Source organism: Nycticebus coucang, chromosome 4, assembly GCF_027406575.1.
Source record: "Nycticebus coucang isolate mNycCou1 chromosome 4, mNycCou1.pri, whole genome shotgun sequence".
Taxonomy (NCBI): domain Eukaryota; kingdom Metazoa; phylum Chordata; class Mammalia; order Primates; family Lorisidae; genus Nycticebus; species Nycticebus coucang.
This window is the reverse complement of record NC_069783.1, coordinates 130828737-130846490: the sequence shown is the minus strand read 5'-3', so window position 1 is coordinate 130846490 and position 17754 is coordinate 130828737. Positions and strand designations below refer to the sequence as shown.

General features: G+C 51.3%; 2 protein-coding genes and 1 pseudogene across 3 annotated transcripts; 2 read left to right on the top strand and 1 right to left on the bottom strand.

Annotated features, from left to right (window-relative positions):
* Nucleotides 1-776: 776 nt before the first annotated feature.
* On the bottom strand, nt 777-5527 carry LOC128584424 (P2X purinoceptor 6-like). The gene is made up of 10 exons (XM_053589390.1): nt 5480-5527; nt 5016-5043; nt 4828-4902; nt 4626-4710; nt 4285-4365; nt 4061-4202; nt 3857-3966; nt 1421-1514; nt 1279-1344; nt 777-1127 (listed from the first exon to the last, which is right to left on the bottom strand). The coding sequence occupies exons 1-10, from the start codon at nt 5525-5527 to the stop codon at nt 876-878; spliced, it is 981 nt and encodes a 326-aa protein (XP_053445365.1). The 3' UTR covers nt 777-875.
* A 39-nt stretch (nt 5528-5566) lies between these two features.
* LOC128583724 (chromobox protein homolog 3-like) lies at nt 5567-7277 on the top strand (annotated as a pseudogene). The gene has a single exon (XR_008379537.1). The product of XR_008379537.1 is annotated as a chromobox protein homolog 3-like (transcript).
* Nucleotides 7278-8665: 1388 nt separating this feature from the next.
* LOC128584423 (leucine-rich repeat-containing protein 74B-like) lies at nt 8666-15100 on the top strand. Its single transcript, XM_053589389.1, has 5 exons — nt 8666-8749; nt 10366-10457; nt 10923-11001; nt 13534-13629; nt 14945-15100. Exons 1-5 carry the CDS (start codon nt 8666-8668, stop codon nt 15098-15100), a joined length of 507 nt encoding a protein of 168 aa, XP_053445364.1.
* Nucleotides 15101-17754: the final 2654 nt, after the last annotated feature.

The window sequence follows — 17754 nt, the reverse complement described above, 5'->3', positions numbered from 1 at the left end:
TTGGGATGCAGTGAATGTCAGAAGTGCAGCCCCCCACCCTCCTCACCCCCAGGCTCTCAGGATGCCTGGTATAGCAGGTTCTAGGGGGTTGGGTTGGGGGTCATTGGGGAGGGATATAGAAGGTCCTCAGGGGCCCAGTGACTACCAATTCAGTCCCCCCTCTTCCCTGTCCCAGCCCTCTGTGGTCAGAGGACTACGGCAAGAAAATGGCCGGCACCCATTAGCTGAACAGAGAAGCTCATGCATTTTCCTGAGGCCCTGGGGGCTGGATTTTCTGTCCCGCCCTTCCAAGGATGACATCTGCACTGGCAGGACTTTTCCCTCAGGCCTTTTTCTGCCTTATCCACAGGGCAACTGGAAGGGTGGGGTCTCTACCTGGGATGGGGATACAGGGAGGGGGAGAAGGGTCAGTGGTGACAGCTGTGAGCAGACCTCTGCTAGGAACACTGGGGACAGAGTCTGGGAGGGAGACTCCAGACAGACACAGCAGGAGTCCCACTGGATGGCATCCTGCAGGGGGGGTCCCCGGCTCTCCCAGTCTCCATGGCTCATGCTTCCCTGCAGGGCTTTAAACAAAACCGGCTCCTGTGGCTCCCAGACAGTATCCTGCTTGAGATGGAGTTGGAAGGGACCCTCTGCTTCAGTTTGAGGGTGGTCTTCTCCCTTACAACCCCCGGCCCAATCCTGGTGAAGTTCTACTTGAGATCCCCAAGGCAGTGTCCTCTCCCTTCCCAGCGCCCCACCACCGACCAGGAAATGGTGACAGGCCTCAGGAACAGGCCAGTGAGTGGGTGCCAGAGCCTGGACAGGGCCACCCTGGTGTTGGTGTTTGGCTCCCAGCAACAGTGGTCATGGGGGCAGGTGCTCAGCCCTGTCTAAAGCACTTGGGCAGCTTGCTCCACAGAGAGTTGGCACTTGCCTTCGGGGCCTTTGCCTGCAGACAAAGACAGCAGGTCAGGGATTGGGCCAACATCCCCTGAAGTGTGACTCTCCTCAGTATCTGGGCAAAGTGGCCTCAACTCGAGGCCCCCAGCAGGCCTGCAACGTACCTCCTCATACTTTGTCCTCCAGTAGAAGTGGGCTTCTCTGTCCACATAAAGCAACAGTAGGTCACAGAGGAAAGTGACCTGGGAGAGGTAGGGCCAACTCAATGTCTCAGCCCCCCAACCTGCCTCAAGCCGCTTCCCCAGCCCACACCCTGTGACTCAGGGCTGAGGCATCAGATGCCCCAGGCCACCCTCAATTCAGCCCGAGGGAGCCCCTGGTGCTCAGACTCACTGTGCCCAGCCAAGCTGCCCCGGTGCCCAGAGTGATGGCTGTAGGGATGAGCCCGAACTTCCCTGCCTGACAGAGACCTGGGCTGAACATGTCAGGCCACACGTGTCGTCCCACATCCCCCCTCCCGCCCCCAGACCCCTACCTGCCCAGTGACAAGGATATCAAAGCGGATCCCGTACAGCTTGAGCAGGCTCCAGGCCTCCACGCCTGGGTCCTCCCACCAGTGTGTGGCTGTCCTGGGGCAGGAGACAGGGCTCTGGTAACCAGTCAACTTTGCCAACCTCAAACTCTTGGGCTTCAGCGATCCTCTTCCCTCTGTCTCCTGAGTAGCTGGGACTACAAGCACCCACCACATGTCCTGCTCTGCCCACCCCCAAGTGGGCTGGACTACTGCATCCATAACCCCCAGGCCAAGCCTGAGTCTTAGGTCTGGGCCCTTTGTCACTGCTCAAAAAGCAGAGAAAAGGAAACAGAGACCTGCCTCTCGGAAGCTCCCTACCTGCTGAGGGACAGAGGGACGGAAGGGTGCCCAACAGACACCACGGTGGGGTAGAGAGGGGACAGGACAGGCCCAGGACTGTGAGAGACCAGACGCAGGAGCTCTGTCTCTCCTCAGAACTGGGGTAGGCTTCCTGGAGGGAGACGCTCAGACTGGGCCTGGAAGGTTGTGTCGGCCGGTGGTTTGCCCCCACAGGTGGTGGGTATGATGGGGACAGAAGCCAGCCGCACAGGTTAGAGAGGGGCTGGGGAAGTTGTGTAAGCCAGACCATCACCAGGGAGTCTGCTTAGAGAATTCAACATTGAATAAATTTAATGACTGCATTTATTGATGGACAACAAATGCAATTTAATATCTTGGGATTGGTTCAGCACCTGTTGGTCAGTGGTTAGGGTGCCCGCCATGTACACTGGGCCTGGTGGGTTTGAAACCAGCCTGGGGCTGCCAAACAACAATAACGACTACAACCCAAACTAGCTGGACATTGTGATGGGCACCTGAACTCCCAGCTATTTGGGAGGCTGAGGCAAGAGAATCACTTAAGCCCAAAGTTTGAAGTTGCTATGAGCTGTGAAACAACAGCTCCCTATAGAGGGTGACATAGTGAGACTCTGTCTCAAAGAAAAGGATTCTGGATGGGAAAAATACAATGATTTAGTGCCATAACTGGCACAGCTGGGGAAATTTAAATATTAGATTTATTCTGCCCGTGGTCAATTTCTTTTCTTTTTTCTTTTTTTTTTAATTAATTAATTTATTTTTTTTTTTCATTATTGCAGTTTGGCCAGGGTTGGGCCTGAACTCACCACCCTCAGTATATGGGGTCAGCACCCCACTCACTGAGCCACAGGCACCACCCTCTTTTCTTTTTTCTTGAGACACAGTGTCACTCCATTTCTCTGCACAGAGTGCCACAGCATCATTGCAGCTCACAGCATCCTCAAACTCTTGGGCTCCAGCGATCCTCTTGCCTCAGTCTCCTGAGTAGTACAAGCACCCGTTACAATGCCCAGCTAGTTTTTCTATTTTCTTTTTTTTTTTTTTTTGTAGAGACAGAGTCTCACTGTACCCCCCTCGGGTAGAGTACCGTGGCGTCACACGGCTCACAGCAACCTCTAACTCTTGGGCTTACGCGATTCTCTTGCCTCAGCCTCCCAAGTAACTGGGACTACAGGCGCCCGCCACAACGTCCAGCTATTTTTGTTGTTGTTGTTGTTGTTGTTGCAGTTTGGCCGGGGCTGGGTTTGAACCCGCCATCCTCAGCATATGGGGCCAGCGCCCTACTCACCGAGCCACAGGCGCCGCCCTAGTTTTTCTATTTTCAGTAGAGACAGGGTCTCACTCTTGCTCAGGCTGGTCTCAAACTCCTCAGCTCAAGCGACCTTCCCTCCTCAGCCTCCCAAAGGGCTGGGAGTACAGGTGTGAGCCACCTCGCTCGGTCTCATCATGGTCCATCTCTTGAGGGTAACAATGGGATGGCAGTCACACTGGGTAAGTCCTTGTTCTCAGGACAGTGTTGAGAAGGGTGAGTGTCCAGGTGTTTGGCCCCTACTTTCAGTTCCATTGGAAAACTAAGTCTATCTATCCAGCTCACTCTGCACAAGGGGAAAAGCAAACATGGCCAAACAGCAAAATAAAATCTGGTGAAGCCAGGTGAAGGGTGTAGAGGTGTTCACAGCACTAATCTTTGAACTTTTACATCGATTTTTAAAATTTTATGAGGTAAAACCTGAAGAGGGAGGTAAAAATGAATGGCGTCCTCCCATGTGTGCAGGGCAGGTGGCGGAGGTAGGGTGGAGTGGAGGAGAGGCAGTTGGGGAGAAGCTTGAGCTGGGCAGGGTGGATGATAGCGGGGAGAGGGGTTCATGGCTGAGGTGGGGAGGTGGACAGAGCCTGTGCTGGGGGATGCAGGACTCAGAACACCCCTCCTGCCCTTGGCACCTCCCACTTGGACACACAGCGTGTTATGCCGAGTGCTGGGCCCAGGGGTAGTTCTCTCCTGCCCTCCAAGGGAGACAGGTGGAGGGGACAAGCTTGCCAAGTATGGCAGCCAGGCACTAGGGACAGTGGGGGCCTCACCTGAAGTTGTAGCTCCTCTCCTGCAGCTGGAAGGAGTAGCGGGGCTGGCAGTCAGAGCCCCCGGTGTCCAGGTCGCAATCCCAGCAGACACTAATGCCCACAGAGCCGCCCTGCACACAGCACACCACTGCTGCACCAGTGGCTTGGGGCTAGGACCCTCTCCCAGAGTCCTCCGGGAAGCCTACCCTTTGCCCCAGGACCTACGAGCAACGCCAGGTCCTCGAAGGACCCTCCGGCCGTGGCCACAAGGTCCCCAATGCGGAACACAGGGCAGTAGGGGCTGGAGCGTGGATCGTACTGGCAGTGCTTGAAGTAGGTGGGGTCCCAGGTCTCCAAGGCATTGGACCTAGGAGGGGACAGGCATGTGATGTCAAACAAGACAGGGGACAGGGAAGGTCTGGGGCCAGCTGGTCCCTGCCCCTGCTTACTTGGAGAAGTTGAACTTGCTGAAGGTGATAGTGTTTTTGATGAACAGAGTAAAGTTCTGGGCCTGGATCAGCAGGGGCTTCCTGAGTGGGGGGAGGGAAGGTGAGGGCCTCTGCCAGGCCCAGGGCCCCTGCTCTGGGGGTGGAGTGGATGCTTATGTGGGCACCGCGCCGCTCTCTATCAGGCACCAACTCCGGATCTCACAGGTCTTGTGGGTCCCATTGAACGCCACACACCAGCCTGTTTTTTTTTTTTTTTTTTTGGCCGGGGCTAGGTTTGAACCCACCACCTCCGGCATATGGGACCGGCGCCCTACTCCTTGAGCCACAGGCACTGCCCGCACCGGCCTGTTTTTATGTCTTGAAAACACAAGATGAACTCCAGGCCCTCAAGTCTCCACAGAGCCTGGGAGGGCCTAGGCCGGGGTGCTGGCAAAACAGAGAGGTGCAGGGACAGAGGTACAGTGGGGCACACTCAGGAGCCACCCAGGGTCCCAGCCCGGCCCCGCCCTGGCAGAGGCCCTAGAAGACAGAGCCCACCGTTACCGTGGCTGTGTGTGCCTGTCTCCCCTTCAGGGCAGTCCTCATCGGCCCAGCAGTTAGCCAGCGGGACAGACGGTGCTGAGGAGGGCAAGAGGGCAGTCACCAATGCCCCTGGGTGGAGGGGTCTCTCCTCAGCAACAGGCTGCAAGAACATGACCCTCCCCACCATAGCCCCACGCCAATCAGGCTACCCTGAGTTTGCTGCTGGGACAGGATAAGCTAGAGGGTGCAGATGAAAGGAGGTGAGCGGCGGGGTTGCCATCTTCCAAAGATAGAGCGAACCCCCCCTTGACAGTTCCGTCCGTGATGGGCATGGAAGTGATTGAGGTCCAGCTCATCTGGTCCAATTTGGACGACAGAACAGGGAAGGGGAAGGCCCTTGGAAGACTAAGTTCATGGTGCTTGGTGTGCCTGACGGAGGTGCCAGGTCTGGTTGACAGAGAGCAAGAGGACCCTGCAGTCCCCGGGCCCAGGTGCGGAAGCAGGACCCCACACTCGATGAGACACCCCCAGCCACTCTCTCCACACTTGCACTGCTTTAAGTCAGGGACACGAATGCTGGGGCAGAGTCACAGAGTTAGGGGGTCTTCCAGGAGGGGAAGGCAGGTGAGGAAGGCACCACAAGTGCCGGGAAATCTCAGAGACACAGTCCTACCCAGGCCGAGGATGGCTGCTGCTCCCCAGGGCACATAGCTTGGAACATAGCGCCAGCATGGCAGGAAAGGCAGAGGTCCTCCAAGATGCCAGAATGCACCCTACTTGAGACGCCGCAGACTCGCGACCCGGAGCAGCTCGGAGCCGGTGAATAATAGCTCTTCAAGTCTGCAATAAAAAATGGCCTCCAATAAAACTACATTGCAAAAAATGGGAAAGAAGCAGAATGGAAAGAGTAAAAAGGTTGAAGAGGCAGAGCCTGAAGAATTTGTGGTGGAAAAAGTTCTGGATCGACGAGTAGTAAATGGGAAGGTGGAGTATTTCCTGAAGGGGAAGGGATTTACAGATGCTGATAATACTTGGGAACCTGAAGAAAATTTAGATTGTCCAGAGTTAATTGAAGCATTTCTTAATTCTCAAAAAGCTGGTAAAGAAAAGGATGGTACAAAAAGAAAATCTTTATCTGACAGTGAATCAGATGATAGCAAATCAAAGAAGAAAAGAGATGCTGCTGACAAACCAAGAGGCTTTGCCAGAGGTCTTGATCCTGAAAGAATAATTGGTGCCACAGACAGCAGTGGAGAATGAATGTTTCTTATGAAGTGGAAAGATTCAGATGAGGCAGATTTGGTGCTGGCAAAAGAAGCAAACATGAAGTGTCCTCAAATTGTTATTGCTTTTTATGAAGAGAGACTAACTTGGCATTCTTGTCCAGAAGATGAAGCTCAATAATTGTTTGCATTGCTTTTTATATATATTTATATATATAAAAAAATCTGGGTCTTGAGAGTGTGAAGAAATAACTACATTCTAACAAATCAAGTTTGATATGTTCATTTTGAAAGTAGTACTGGGAGAGTCATTGGGGGGGCTTGCATCAATAGCACTGGTTACTTTGAACAAATAAAAGCTTTCTCTAGTTGCTTCCTTTATCAGAAAAAAAAAAAAAACACTTGACACCATGGTATATTATTTCTTCTGCATTAGAAAACAGCTTTTCTAAATACTAAGGGAAATTTCCATAGCCATTATTCAGTAAGAACTTGTGTTTAACTCTTTGCCTAAGGACCATTCTGGGTTTTTTTTTTTTTTTAATTTGTTTCTGTATGTGTATACGCGACATTCATATGTAAATGATTTTCTTTGTTTTTAAACATTCACCAAAACAAAAATCACAGGTAAGCCCAGGTGTCTGCAATACCATCATTCTGAGCGATGTAATAATAGAAAATTTTCCTGAAGCCATAATGTTTCAAATTAGTTGATTCTTAATTCGACAAATGGATTAAATGGATAATTTAAAAACAGCCATGTCAGAATCTGTATGTATAGTCATATAAATGCAAAATTGTGTTTACAAAATTTCTAAAAGGAAAAGCTTATCATAACCAATAACCTACATGAGGAAACTAGACAAATCCTGGTGTGTTCTAATGAGGTAAATGAATAAGACTTAGTTAAATGGTCATTAAAGATTCTTGTGGTAATCCATTCCTACACTTGGCTTACAGAAACCTAATCAGATGGTTGAACCATGTTGGCAGCTTCATACCTTTTTACATAAATGTGTGAACAAACTCTGTAATCTAAAACTACTGACGTGCATGTTTTTTCCTTACCGCAACTCATTCCTTACATGTAGACTCAAACTTTTCAGTATTTGGGTTACTGGTTGAGCAGAAGCCATAAAAAAAGTCATAATCAGAATGTTATCTAATTGTATATTGTTTACTTTTATTGTAAATAATAGTGAACAGTGGTCAATAAATAGTTTTATATTCCTTTAAAAAAAAAAAAAAGAATGCACCCTACTTTAGAGTTGTGGCTGAGGAGGCCTCTGGGAAAAGGTGACATTGAAGTGTAAATGTGGAGGCCAGACCAGAGGGAGAGTGTTTCACGCTGAGGGGCAGTGAGCATGCAGGCCTGTTGCTCAGACTGACGGACATCAGTATGACTAGACTAGTGAGCTGGGGGACAGTGGCCACGCTGTGGGGTAGAGAAGCCAGAGGGAGCCACAGGGCTGCAAATCATGGCAAAAAGATACAAAGATTTTCTTCTATGTGCTATAGTAGACCAGGTGGGATTCCTCAAGCTCATCACTCTTGTGCCCCAGGGCCTTTGCACCAGCTGTATTTCTCAGGAATATGCACTTCTACCTGCCCTCCCAAAATGTTGCAATCAAGAATATGAATCACCTGGGATCCTGAGATAGGAATACAAATTCCTGCGTTCTGAACCTGCTGAACCAAATTCTTGGGGGTATGCCCATGCATCTGCTGTAACGGTCACCCCAAGAGACCTGCCTGATCTGAAAACTTTCAGAATAGCTGTTCTGTGTCAAGCAGCTTGGAGTGGGGTGGTAACAGCCTGTGAGAACTGGCCCTGGACCTTAACTAAGGGCAGTTAAAATTAATTGAAAATTATTGTGAGAAGTCAATGAAATCAAAAGACTCATTTCAGACTTCGACAAAGTATAGGCATCTCTCCGGACCTGCACAGTCAGAGGGCAAGGGCCAGAGAGGCAGCCAGGACAGAGGGGCTGGAAGCTAAGGCCCTGTGCACAGTGTACATGAGGGGGGCAGGTGGCCCTGGCAAAGGACACTCTCAACCAGAACATTTTGTTTCTCCCAGGGGGATCTCTGGGTGGGCCTCACCCTCAAGTGGTGAAGGAGCTTGGGTCTCAGTCTCCCCACTGCCCCTTGGCGGTGGTAACATCGACCTTACAAGATGGATGCAGGGGCCAGTGGACAAGCACTGTGGTTGTAGGAGTGTAGAAGAAAGAACCTTCCCACCTTCCACTGTTCAGCAGAGAAGGGGCTTCCCTACAACATGGAGGACCACTGCCCTCCCCTTCCAGCCCTAGAAGTGTCTGAGGAAGGTGGACAGCATCTTAGAACCTGGGGCTGTCACCTCTGATGCTGTGCTCAAAGCTGCACTCTCAGCAGGGCAGTTCTCAGTGTCTGTGCCGGAGCTCTCTGAGGTGCTAAAAGGCATCCCCCGTGGCTTGAGGCAGCCCAGCAGGCTGGCTGAGCATTCCACTTCACCTGCCTGTTCTCTCTGCGTTGTTTCACACCAGCCCTACTAACTAGACTGTGCTAGGTGTTGGGAGCACAGAGAGGCGTCAACTTTAGACCTTCACGGGACTCCCAAGCTAGTGGCAGAGACCAGACAGGCAGAGAGCGGTCTAATGGCCAGAGCCTGGAAGGATGGAAGCACCATGGATGTGTGGGGCCCAGGGCAGCAGCAAGGCCTCCTGACCCCACAGACCCAGGTTAGAAGGATGAGGGGCTGATAGCCAGGTGAAGAAAGGGCTCCAAATGGGGCACAGCAGGGGTGCTTTTGCAACCTGGGAGCAGGTGAGACTGGCTGGCAGAATGGAGAGTGGCTTGGCATCTGGGGCTCTGCCTGTGTTGGGTGCCAAACATCCCCCAGTGTTTCCCTCCCCACGTCATGGCTTTCCTTTCTCTACCACACCTTCATCCTGCCCACCACAGCTGTGCCAGTTCGGTTACCTCTGGCCTAGAGTTGGGCACCAGTCTTCAGCTGATCTCCCAGCCTCTTGCCTCCACCCTCCCCATTTGATCCTCAAGCCCACTGCTAAGGATCCAGATGAAACGCTAATCCAGCCCTGTCCCTTCTGAAGCCCCTCCCTGACTCCCGGCAGAGCCCCTTGGCTTAGCGTGAAGGCCCCCCCAGCGCCTCTCCGGTGCCCATCATACCTGCCTCACTGGCTGCCTCTTCCCCAGCCCCAGTCCAGCCCACATGCACTCCCGTGGGGGCTTCTGCACTGTGGCGCTTGCTGTCTCCCCTCCACTGCACACCCCCAGGTGGTGGGCACTGCCTCAGTCCCTCATCTGTCTACTTTCCTAAAGCCCCAAGGTAACAAGGCCGGGTTATCCCTTACCCTCCTCCCACATCTCCTGTGCGCAGAACTAGTATCTCCCCCATTAGATGCGAATTCCCTCAGGGCAAGGCAGACCCATGCAGGGTCCACCTCTGTGACCCTCCCGCCCAGCACAGTCTCTGGGACACAGTGGGCGTCAATGTCATTTTTCGAAGGAATGAACAGGGCGAGCAAGGTCTCTTGTTGTTTGCAAAGGAGAGATGCTTGGACCAGCCTTGGCAGAAAACACTGGACTCACAGAGCTTAACATAAGCTGGAATCACCTCCGAGGCCCAGGAGCCATAGCGTTTGCCAGGGGACTGGAGGTATGAGGCTCCTGCCCGGTCAGCTCCTCCGACCTATCTTTTGGCATATGCAGATGCTTCCCTGAGATGATGCCCTTGTACCTTTGGATGTCAGCCCACCGCCTCAGATGTCCCGCCTACTCACAGGGCGTCCTGCCAGGGCGGCCCCAGATGCTGACAATGTCTCCAGTGCCTTGCCCTCTTATGGGGCTGACCTGGGGGTCCTGCCCGACAGGTGGCAGGTCATGTTCTGTCTTGGCAGAGCACCCATTCTTACACTCCAGTATAGTCTCCCGGGTGGGTTTCATCCGACAGGCCTTCCCTGGAGCCTCTGCCAGGACCCTGGGTTGCTCTGTGTCCCTGCCCTTGAGAGGCTACTGAGTGGATGTGAAGTGTGATCACTGTGTTTCTAGGGCCTGATGATGGACAGCAGATCCTTCCCTCTCTGTAAGGGTCATGTACAACCACACCCACCTTCCCCCATTGTGCATCAGGCATGCATCTCTCTCCTAGTCACTGTCATCCAAGCACAGGTACCGGGGGCCTATGCAGCACCTTCCTGGTTCTTCCCTGGAACCTCTGCTCTCCTGTACTGTGTTGAGTGCTCTGCACCTGGGGCCTCTGAGCGCTGAGGCTGAGGCCTCCTGGCCTTCTCCACCATCAGATATGGTCCCCTGGCTTTGCTCCTTGACGTTCTAGGCAAACATCTTCCTCAATGGCTTTGGAGATCCTAGAGCCTCTGCAGTGGGCGAGGCCCTCAAGGTCAACGTTTTGGAGGAACTAAACATGAGGTAAGGAGACAAGGGTGTCACCCTAGAGACCAAGGATTCTGGAATCTTGCCGCTGTTCGCTTTAATTTCTCAACCTACCACAGTCTACCTGTGATGGGACTTGAGCTACAATCCCAGCTCTGTTCCTCCTAATCAAATTCATCATTTACAAATTGGGATTTGCAGTACAAGCAGGTGGCTGGGAATGGCAAACACGTGCATAAAGTATCTTCTGTGGAGCTTGTGGGTGGGGAGGCTGGAGAGCCGGTGGGGTAGAAGCTCCATGAGAGCCTCCCTCCCTCTCAGAAAGGGAGCCTAGTCTGGATGGGGCAAGGCAGTGCACTGACAGGTGGACCTGTGTGATACCTCACTCAGCACGTGGCTGGTGTGGGAGAGGCTCCTCCAGGTTCTGCTGGGGACCCTGGGGGCAGTCAGCTCTGCACATCTATGTGGAAGGTAGCACAGAGTATGTGTTTTTTGTTGCAGCAATAACCGAATCTCTGCCATGGGAGCCCTGAGCCTGGGCCTGGGCCTCAGGGTCAACCAGACACTGAAGATTCTTGTTGTGAGTGCTAGCCTGGAGGGCACAGACCTCCCAGTGCCTGTCCACACAGGTCCCTCCCACGCCACATTCTCCCTCCCCCTGCCTGGGTGCAGTGGTTACACACAGGCTCCAAAGCCCAGACCTGGGTCTCGGGAAGGGGCCTCCTGGCTTTCTCTTATGACCACTTACTCCTGGTGCCATTCCCTCCCATCCCTGTCCTGACCCTCCTGCTCCCCCATAGGTCCCTCCTGCTCCCCCATCCTGCTTGCTGCCCTTCCTCTGCCAGGACACCCTGTTATGTGTCACCTGCATCTTCCCCCCTGCCCTTCCTCTTGCCTTGCTGGACCCCAGGGTCAGTCAGGGGTAGTGCTGGCCTCTGCCCAGACCTATGTGTGCCCAGCAGGGTTCCCTTCTTCCAGACTTGCAGGTGGGGAGGGAGAGCTGAGCAAGACTGAGAGCTAAAGATAAAAAAGGGAGGGAGCCAGGCCAGGGTGGAGTGGGTCCCAGGGAACACTGTGACCTCAGCATGTGCTGGGGGTACTATTGCAGCTCTGGAGGAGGCTCTGGCTCTGCCTGGCTCTCAGCTCTCCGCCCACAGCCTTCCCCAGGCTCCTGCCATAGCTCTCACACCCACTGACCCTACCCCTGCTGGAAGCCCACCTCCCTCTGTGGACTGCCTGTTGGTGGGGGGCTCCTTCTCCCCAAGTTGGAGGTGGGGCTTAGAGCTCACACCACCCTTCCCTTTCCCAGGGCGCTCTGGGTACTGGGTCTTTTTGTTCTCACTTCTCCACTTGGGCTCTAGTAACCTACTAGTTTCCTGGTTCTGGTCATTCCCACCTGCTACCAGGAGATTGTTCTAAACCAGAGACATGCCTGCTGCACTCCCTGCTTCAAACTCATGGGTTGTGATCCCCTTAGCGTAAATCCTAGCTTCTCAGTGTGTCATCCACAGCATGTCACCGGATCTGGGCTCTGCCAGCCCCCCTCTTCCAAGTTCATTGCTCTCACCCCAAGCTGCTTGAAATTATGCACACACATGCACTTGCGAGAACACTCCACACACACACTGACACACACACACACACCCGGTAGCAATTTTAACCTCTTGCTTCTGTTGCTTTTCTTCCTGAATTGCTCAGCCTCACCCTACTTCTCAAGCTTGATTCCGAATAAATCTAACAGTGATTTCTCTCAATTCTAGTGTCTGGTTTTTGTTTGTTTGTTTTAGGGGGTTGTTGTTTTAAGAGATGGAGTCTAAGTTACCCAGGCTTGAGTGTTGTGGCGCCAACACAGCTCATTGCACCCTTGACTCCTGCGTTGAAGGGATCCTCCCATTTTGGCCTCCCGAGTAGCTGGGACTATAGTTCCTGGCACCAGCCCAGCCTGTCTTTGTTCTACATCTAATAAACAGTTTCTAATCAGTACCTGTCCATGAAATGTTTAACAACTCCTAGTTATACAGGCAAGAAGTCAGCTTGAGTTTACAGAGCTAGGTTTTATTATTACCCATGTGGCTGACGACTGCTATTGTGGGCCGCTGTTAAGTTTTCTTAATTTTCCTTTTCCTGACACCTCCCAGTGGACTTGGTGCACACTCTATCATTGCACTTACATGAATCGTATTATGTCTTTTTTTTCTTTCTTTTTTTTTTTTTTTGAGACAGAGTCTCAAATTGGTAGAGTCCCATGGTGTCACAGCTCACTGCAACCTCCAACTCTTGGGCTTAAGCGATTCTCTTGCCTCAGCCTCCCAAGGAGCTGGGACTGCAGGTGCCTGCCACAACACCTGCCTATTTTTTTGTTGCAGTTGTCATTGTTGTTTAGCTGACCTAGGCCAGATTCGAACCTGCCAGCTTCGGTGTATGTGGCTGGCGCCATAACCACTGTGCTACGGGCACTGAGCCTTCTTTTTTTGTTTTGTTTTAGTTTTATGGAGATAGAGTTTCACTCTGTTGCTGTGGGTAGGGTGCCGTGGCATCATACCTCACAACAACCTCAAACTCCTGCCTCCCAACTAGCTGGGTCTATAGGCACCTACCACAACACCTGGCTAGTTGTTGTTTGTTGTTGTTGTTATTACAGCAGCAGGTTTTGGCCAGGGCTGGGTTCAAACCTCTGGTACATGGGGCCGGCACCCCACTCCTTGAACCACAGGTGCCGCCCCTAGTTCTTCTATTTATTTCCCAATAGAGACAGGGTCTCACTCTTGCTCAGGTTGTTCTCAAACTCCTGAGCTCAAGGAGCCTCAGCCTCCCAGAGTGTTAGGATTGCAGACGTGAGCCACTACACACACCTCACACTGTGTGTTTTCCCTCCCCTCCCCCCAGCAGACAAGCTCTCTAAGGACAGGGCTGTGACTGCTGTGCCTCTATCAGTCAGCATCCTCCCCAGCCCTTGCTCCCAGCAGCCTCACCCAGGGCATTCTGTCCAGCAGGGACACCTTCTGGGCTCCTAGCCCACCCTCAGAGATGAGGAGTCCCTTCTCCCGGCTCACGCTGTCCCCTGGCCCCCTGGGCCGAGCTCCTCTCAGGTTTGCATGTGTGTGCTTCCCAGGTGTCCAGGAATCCCATGCGAAGCGAAGGCTGCTTTGGTCTTCTCAGGTCCGTGCGGGACAATCCAGCACCTGCACTGGAACTACTGGATTTCTCCGTAAGAGCTTTTCATAAACCTCATCTCTGATCCTCCCAACAGTCCTGTGATGGATCATGATCTCCATTTTAGAGGAAGACAGGGGTCAGAGAAATAAAGTGCCCTGCCCAGATACACCATGTGGCACAGGCCTGAACACAGGTCTAAAGGCCTCTCCCATTCCGCTCCCTATGGACTGGTAGTTCTGCCCTGGTCTCACCATGGTCCCCTACTGGGGTTCTTCATGGGCTGACAGACAACATGTGGGGCTTGGGGGCGTGATGCACACTGTTCACTAATGGTCAGATTTGCAGGTTCTCTGTGTCCAAGGCTGCCCTTCTCTCCTCACATCCCTGGTGCTGCCTGCAGGGGCATTGTGGTCCTATAAGATACAGTGGAGTGGCTGTGAGGGAGATCAGGGCCCCTGTTCGTTTACTTTTGCTTACGTAATATAGGGAAAAGTCACTCTTCTATAGTCATTCATTACAGAATTCAAAAATGAGAATTAATTGAAAGAAATGTCCCAGCTTGGTGCCCATACTCAGTGGTTAGGGCACTGGCCACATACACCCGGGCTGGCGGGTTCGAACGCAGCCAGGGCCTGCTAAAACAACAGTGACAACTGCAACAATGAAATAGCCAGGCGTTGTGGCAGGCACCTGTAGTCCCAGCTTCTTGGGAGGCTGAAGCAAGAGAATTGCTTAAGCCCAAGAATTTGAGGTTGCTGTGAGATGTGATGCCACATCACTCTACCAAGGGCAACATAATGGGACCCTGTTTCAAAAAAAAAGAAATGTCCAATTACAAACCAGTGCTTACTCTAACCCTGCTTTCAACCTAGACTTGAGTCAAAACCTTTCCAGAAATGTATACATACAGAGCCAGTCCTTAAGGTTCGGGACAATGGATGTTAAATGTCCTTACTGCACTGTTCATCATAGCTCACTGCAACTTTCAACTCCAGGGCTTAAGCAATCCTCCTGCCTCAGGAGGATTGGGACTGCAGGCACACCCAGCTGACCACCACACCCAGCTAATTTTTTAATTTTTTGGTAGAGATGGGGTGTTGCTATGTTGCCCAGGCTGGTCTTGAACTCCCAGCTTCAAGTGATCCTCCCGCCTTGGTCTCCCAAAGTGCTGGGATTACAGGCATGAAACCACTGTGCCTGGACCCCTTCTCTATGTTAATAGTTTGGAGAGTCTGTCATCCACAGGACAAAAGGCACCCAGATGAGTTTTTCTGAGACCTGTGTGTGTGTGTGTGTGTGTGTGAAGTAAAAATATTCAAGTTCTCAGAACATAATAATATACTGCCTTGTAATGGATTTCTCCCCAGGATATCCAGGTGAACGCAGAGTTTGATGATCTTGCTAGCTCAGTGAAGGTGATTCTTCCAGGGCTTTGCATAAAGACTGGTGCTCCTAGAGCAGGGTATGAAAAAGAGTTGGGGCCAGTCTTCAGACTGTCCCTACCAGCCCCAGCCTCTAAATGACTTTAGAGTGTAGCTTCTCATTTCCTGCTGCCAGCCACTTCAACTTGTACATTGAGCACTCTTTGACTCATGATGCCTTGTGACCACTTGTGTCTGTGCTGAGTCCCTCCATCAGCTGGATGCTAAGTCCTATGGAGCTCGCCTTCATGATGTCTCAGACACCTGCAGTTCCTGTCTCTCTGTCCCTGCGCTAATCAACACAAGCCCTGACTGCGTGCTGTACATGGCACTGGGCATGGAGTTAAAGATACCCAAACAAGTCCCTGCCCTCCAGAGATTCATATTCTCGTGACCTGGGAGACTATTAAAATATGAAGAGGTATGGTTCAGCATCTGTGGCTCAAGCAGCTAAGGCACCAGCCACATACACCTGAGCTGGTGGGTTCGAATCCAGTCCAGGCCTGTCGAACAACAATGACAACTGCAACCAAAAAAATAGCCAGGTGTTGTGGTGGGCGCCTGTGGTCCCAGCTACTTGGGAGGTGGAGGCAGGAGAATCACTTAAGCCCAGGAGTTGAGGTTTCTGTGAGCTTTGATGCCATGGCACTCTACCTAGGGGTGACAGCTTGAGGCTCTGTCTCTCTGTGTCTATCTGTCTCTCTCTCTCTCTCTCTCTCTCTCTCTCTCTATATATATATATATATATATGAATGAAGAGGTGTACAAGTGGCATTCCCAAACTCTACTTATGAAAAGCAAGCTGGTACAACCTATTTGAAAGGTGTATTATTATCCATCAAGGGCCTTAAAATTCCTTTGTCCTTTGATCAGATCATTCCACTAATCTACTCTACCGAAATAACCAGAGATACATAAGAAGATTCCTGTTAGGCCAAGTGCGGTGGCTAATGCGTGTAATCCCAGCACTCTGGGAGGCTGAGGCAGAGGGATTGCCTGAGCTCACAGGTTCACACCAGCCTGAGCCAGAGCAAGATCTCGTCTCTAAAAATAGCTGGTCATGGTGGTGGGCGCCGGTAGCCCCAGGTACTTAGGAGGCTGTTGCAAGAGGATCACTTGCATCCAAGTGTTTGAGGTTGCTGGGAGTTATGACTCATTGCACTCTACTGAGTCTTTTGAGACTTTGTCTCAAAAAAAAAAAAAAGATTCGTGTTTATCAAAAAGCTGCTTATGATAATGAAAATTTGAAATATCCAAATACCAGGGGATCCATTAACGAAGATTTGGAACTCTGCAAACATTAAAAGGCATGTGCTCAGAAAACATTTAACAATTCATGAAAATACACATGATTAATGTTAACTGAGGAAATTGGGATCCAAAACTCATATGGCTTTTCTAATAGTTCCTGAAAAGATAAATCAGAGAATTACCATATCACCAAACAATTCCACTCTAGAGAAATGAAGATATATGTCAATGTAAAAACTTGTATATAGAGGCCGATGCGGGTGGATTGCCTGAGCTCACAAGTTCAAGACCAGCCAGAACAAGAGCAAGACCCCATGTCTAAAAATAGCCAGACATTGTGGTGGGGCCTATAGTCTTAGCTACTTGGGAAGGTGAGGCAAGAGAACCGCTTGAGCCCAAGAGTTTGAGGTTGGTGTGAGCTGTGACACCACGGCACTCCACCAAGGGTTACAAAGTGAGACTCTGTGTCAAAAAAAATGAAAACACAAAACAAACAAAATTTGTATATGAATGTTCACAGCAGCATTATTTATGATATCCAGAAAGTGGAAATGCCCACCAATGGATAAATACAATGGGGCATAGGGCGGCACCTATGGCTCAAGGAGTAAGGTGCTGGCCCCAAATACAGGGTGGTGGGTTCAAGCCCGGCCTCGACCAAAAAAAAAAAACTACAATGGGGTATAACCCATATAATGAACTCAGCAATAAAAAGAAATGAAATTTGGAGTCATAAGAAGAAATGAAATTTGAGGTCATAAAAATGTTCTAGGCTCGGCACCTGTGGCTCAAGCGGCTAAGGCGCCAGCCATATGGCTGAGCTGGCGGGTTCAAATCCAGCCCGGGCCCACCAAACAACAATGACTGCTGCAACCAAAAAAAATAGTCGGGCATTGTGGCAGGCGCCTATACTCCCAGCTACTTGGGGGGCAAAGGCAAAAGAATTGCTTGAGCCCAGGAGCTGGAGGATGCTGTGAGCTGTGATGCCACAGCACTCTACTCAGGGTGACAGCTTGAGGCTCTGTCTCAAAAAAAAAAAAAGTTCTAATCAGCCCTAGTACATTCACTTTATAACAGCTGGCAATATTAAAGTTTCCTTTCTCTTTGTGGAAACTCTTAATTTCTATTAAGGTATCATGGATTTTTTTAAAATCAGTATTCATTACAAATGTCTTAGTGTGACTTAATTAATTTTTGCTAGGATCATTATTGATCAAGCAAATAAATTCCACAGTCATCTGGGAGAAACCAAAAAAATGTTTTAAAATTGATTGTGGTGGGCGGCGCCTGTGTCTCAGTGAGCAGGACTCCGGCCCTATATGCCGAGGGTGGTGGGTTGAAACCCAGCCCCGGCCAAACTGCAACAACAACAAAAATAGCCGGGCATTGTGGCGGGAGCCTGTAGTCCCAGCTACTCGGGAGGCTGAGGCAAGAGAATCGCTTAAGCCCAGGAGTTGGAGGTTGCTGTGAGCTGTGTGATGCCAGGGCACTCTACCAAGGGCCAT

Coding starts and splice junctions, on each gene's coding strand:
- LOC128584424 (XM_053589390.1), bottom strand. CDS start 5,527: ATGTTCCAAGCTATGTGCCCTGGGGAGCAGCAGCCATCCTCGGCCTGG. Junction 3,967..4,060: donor TCGAGGACCTGGCGTTGCTC/GTAGGTCCTGGG, acceptor TGCTGTGTGCAG/GGCGGCTCTGTGGGCATTAG. Junction 1,515..3,856: donor GAGAGGAGCTACAACTTCAG/GTGAGGCCCCCA, acceptor CTCCTGCCCCAG/GACAGCCACACACTGGTGGG.
- LOC128584423 (XM_053589389.1), top strand. CDS start 8,666: ATGGCCAGAGCCTGGAAGGATGGAAGCACCATGGATGTGTGGGGCCCA. Junction 8,750..10,365: donor TCCTGACCCCACAGACCCAG/GTTAGAAGGATG, acceptor TTGACGTTCTAG/GCAAACATCTTCCTCAATGG. Junction 11,002..13,533: donor AGACACTGAAGATTCTTGTT/GTGAGTGCTAGC, acceptor TGTGCTTCCCAG/GTGTCCAGGAATCCCATGCG.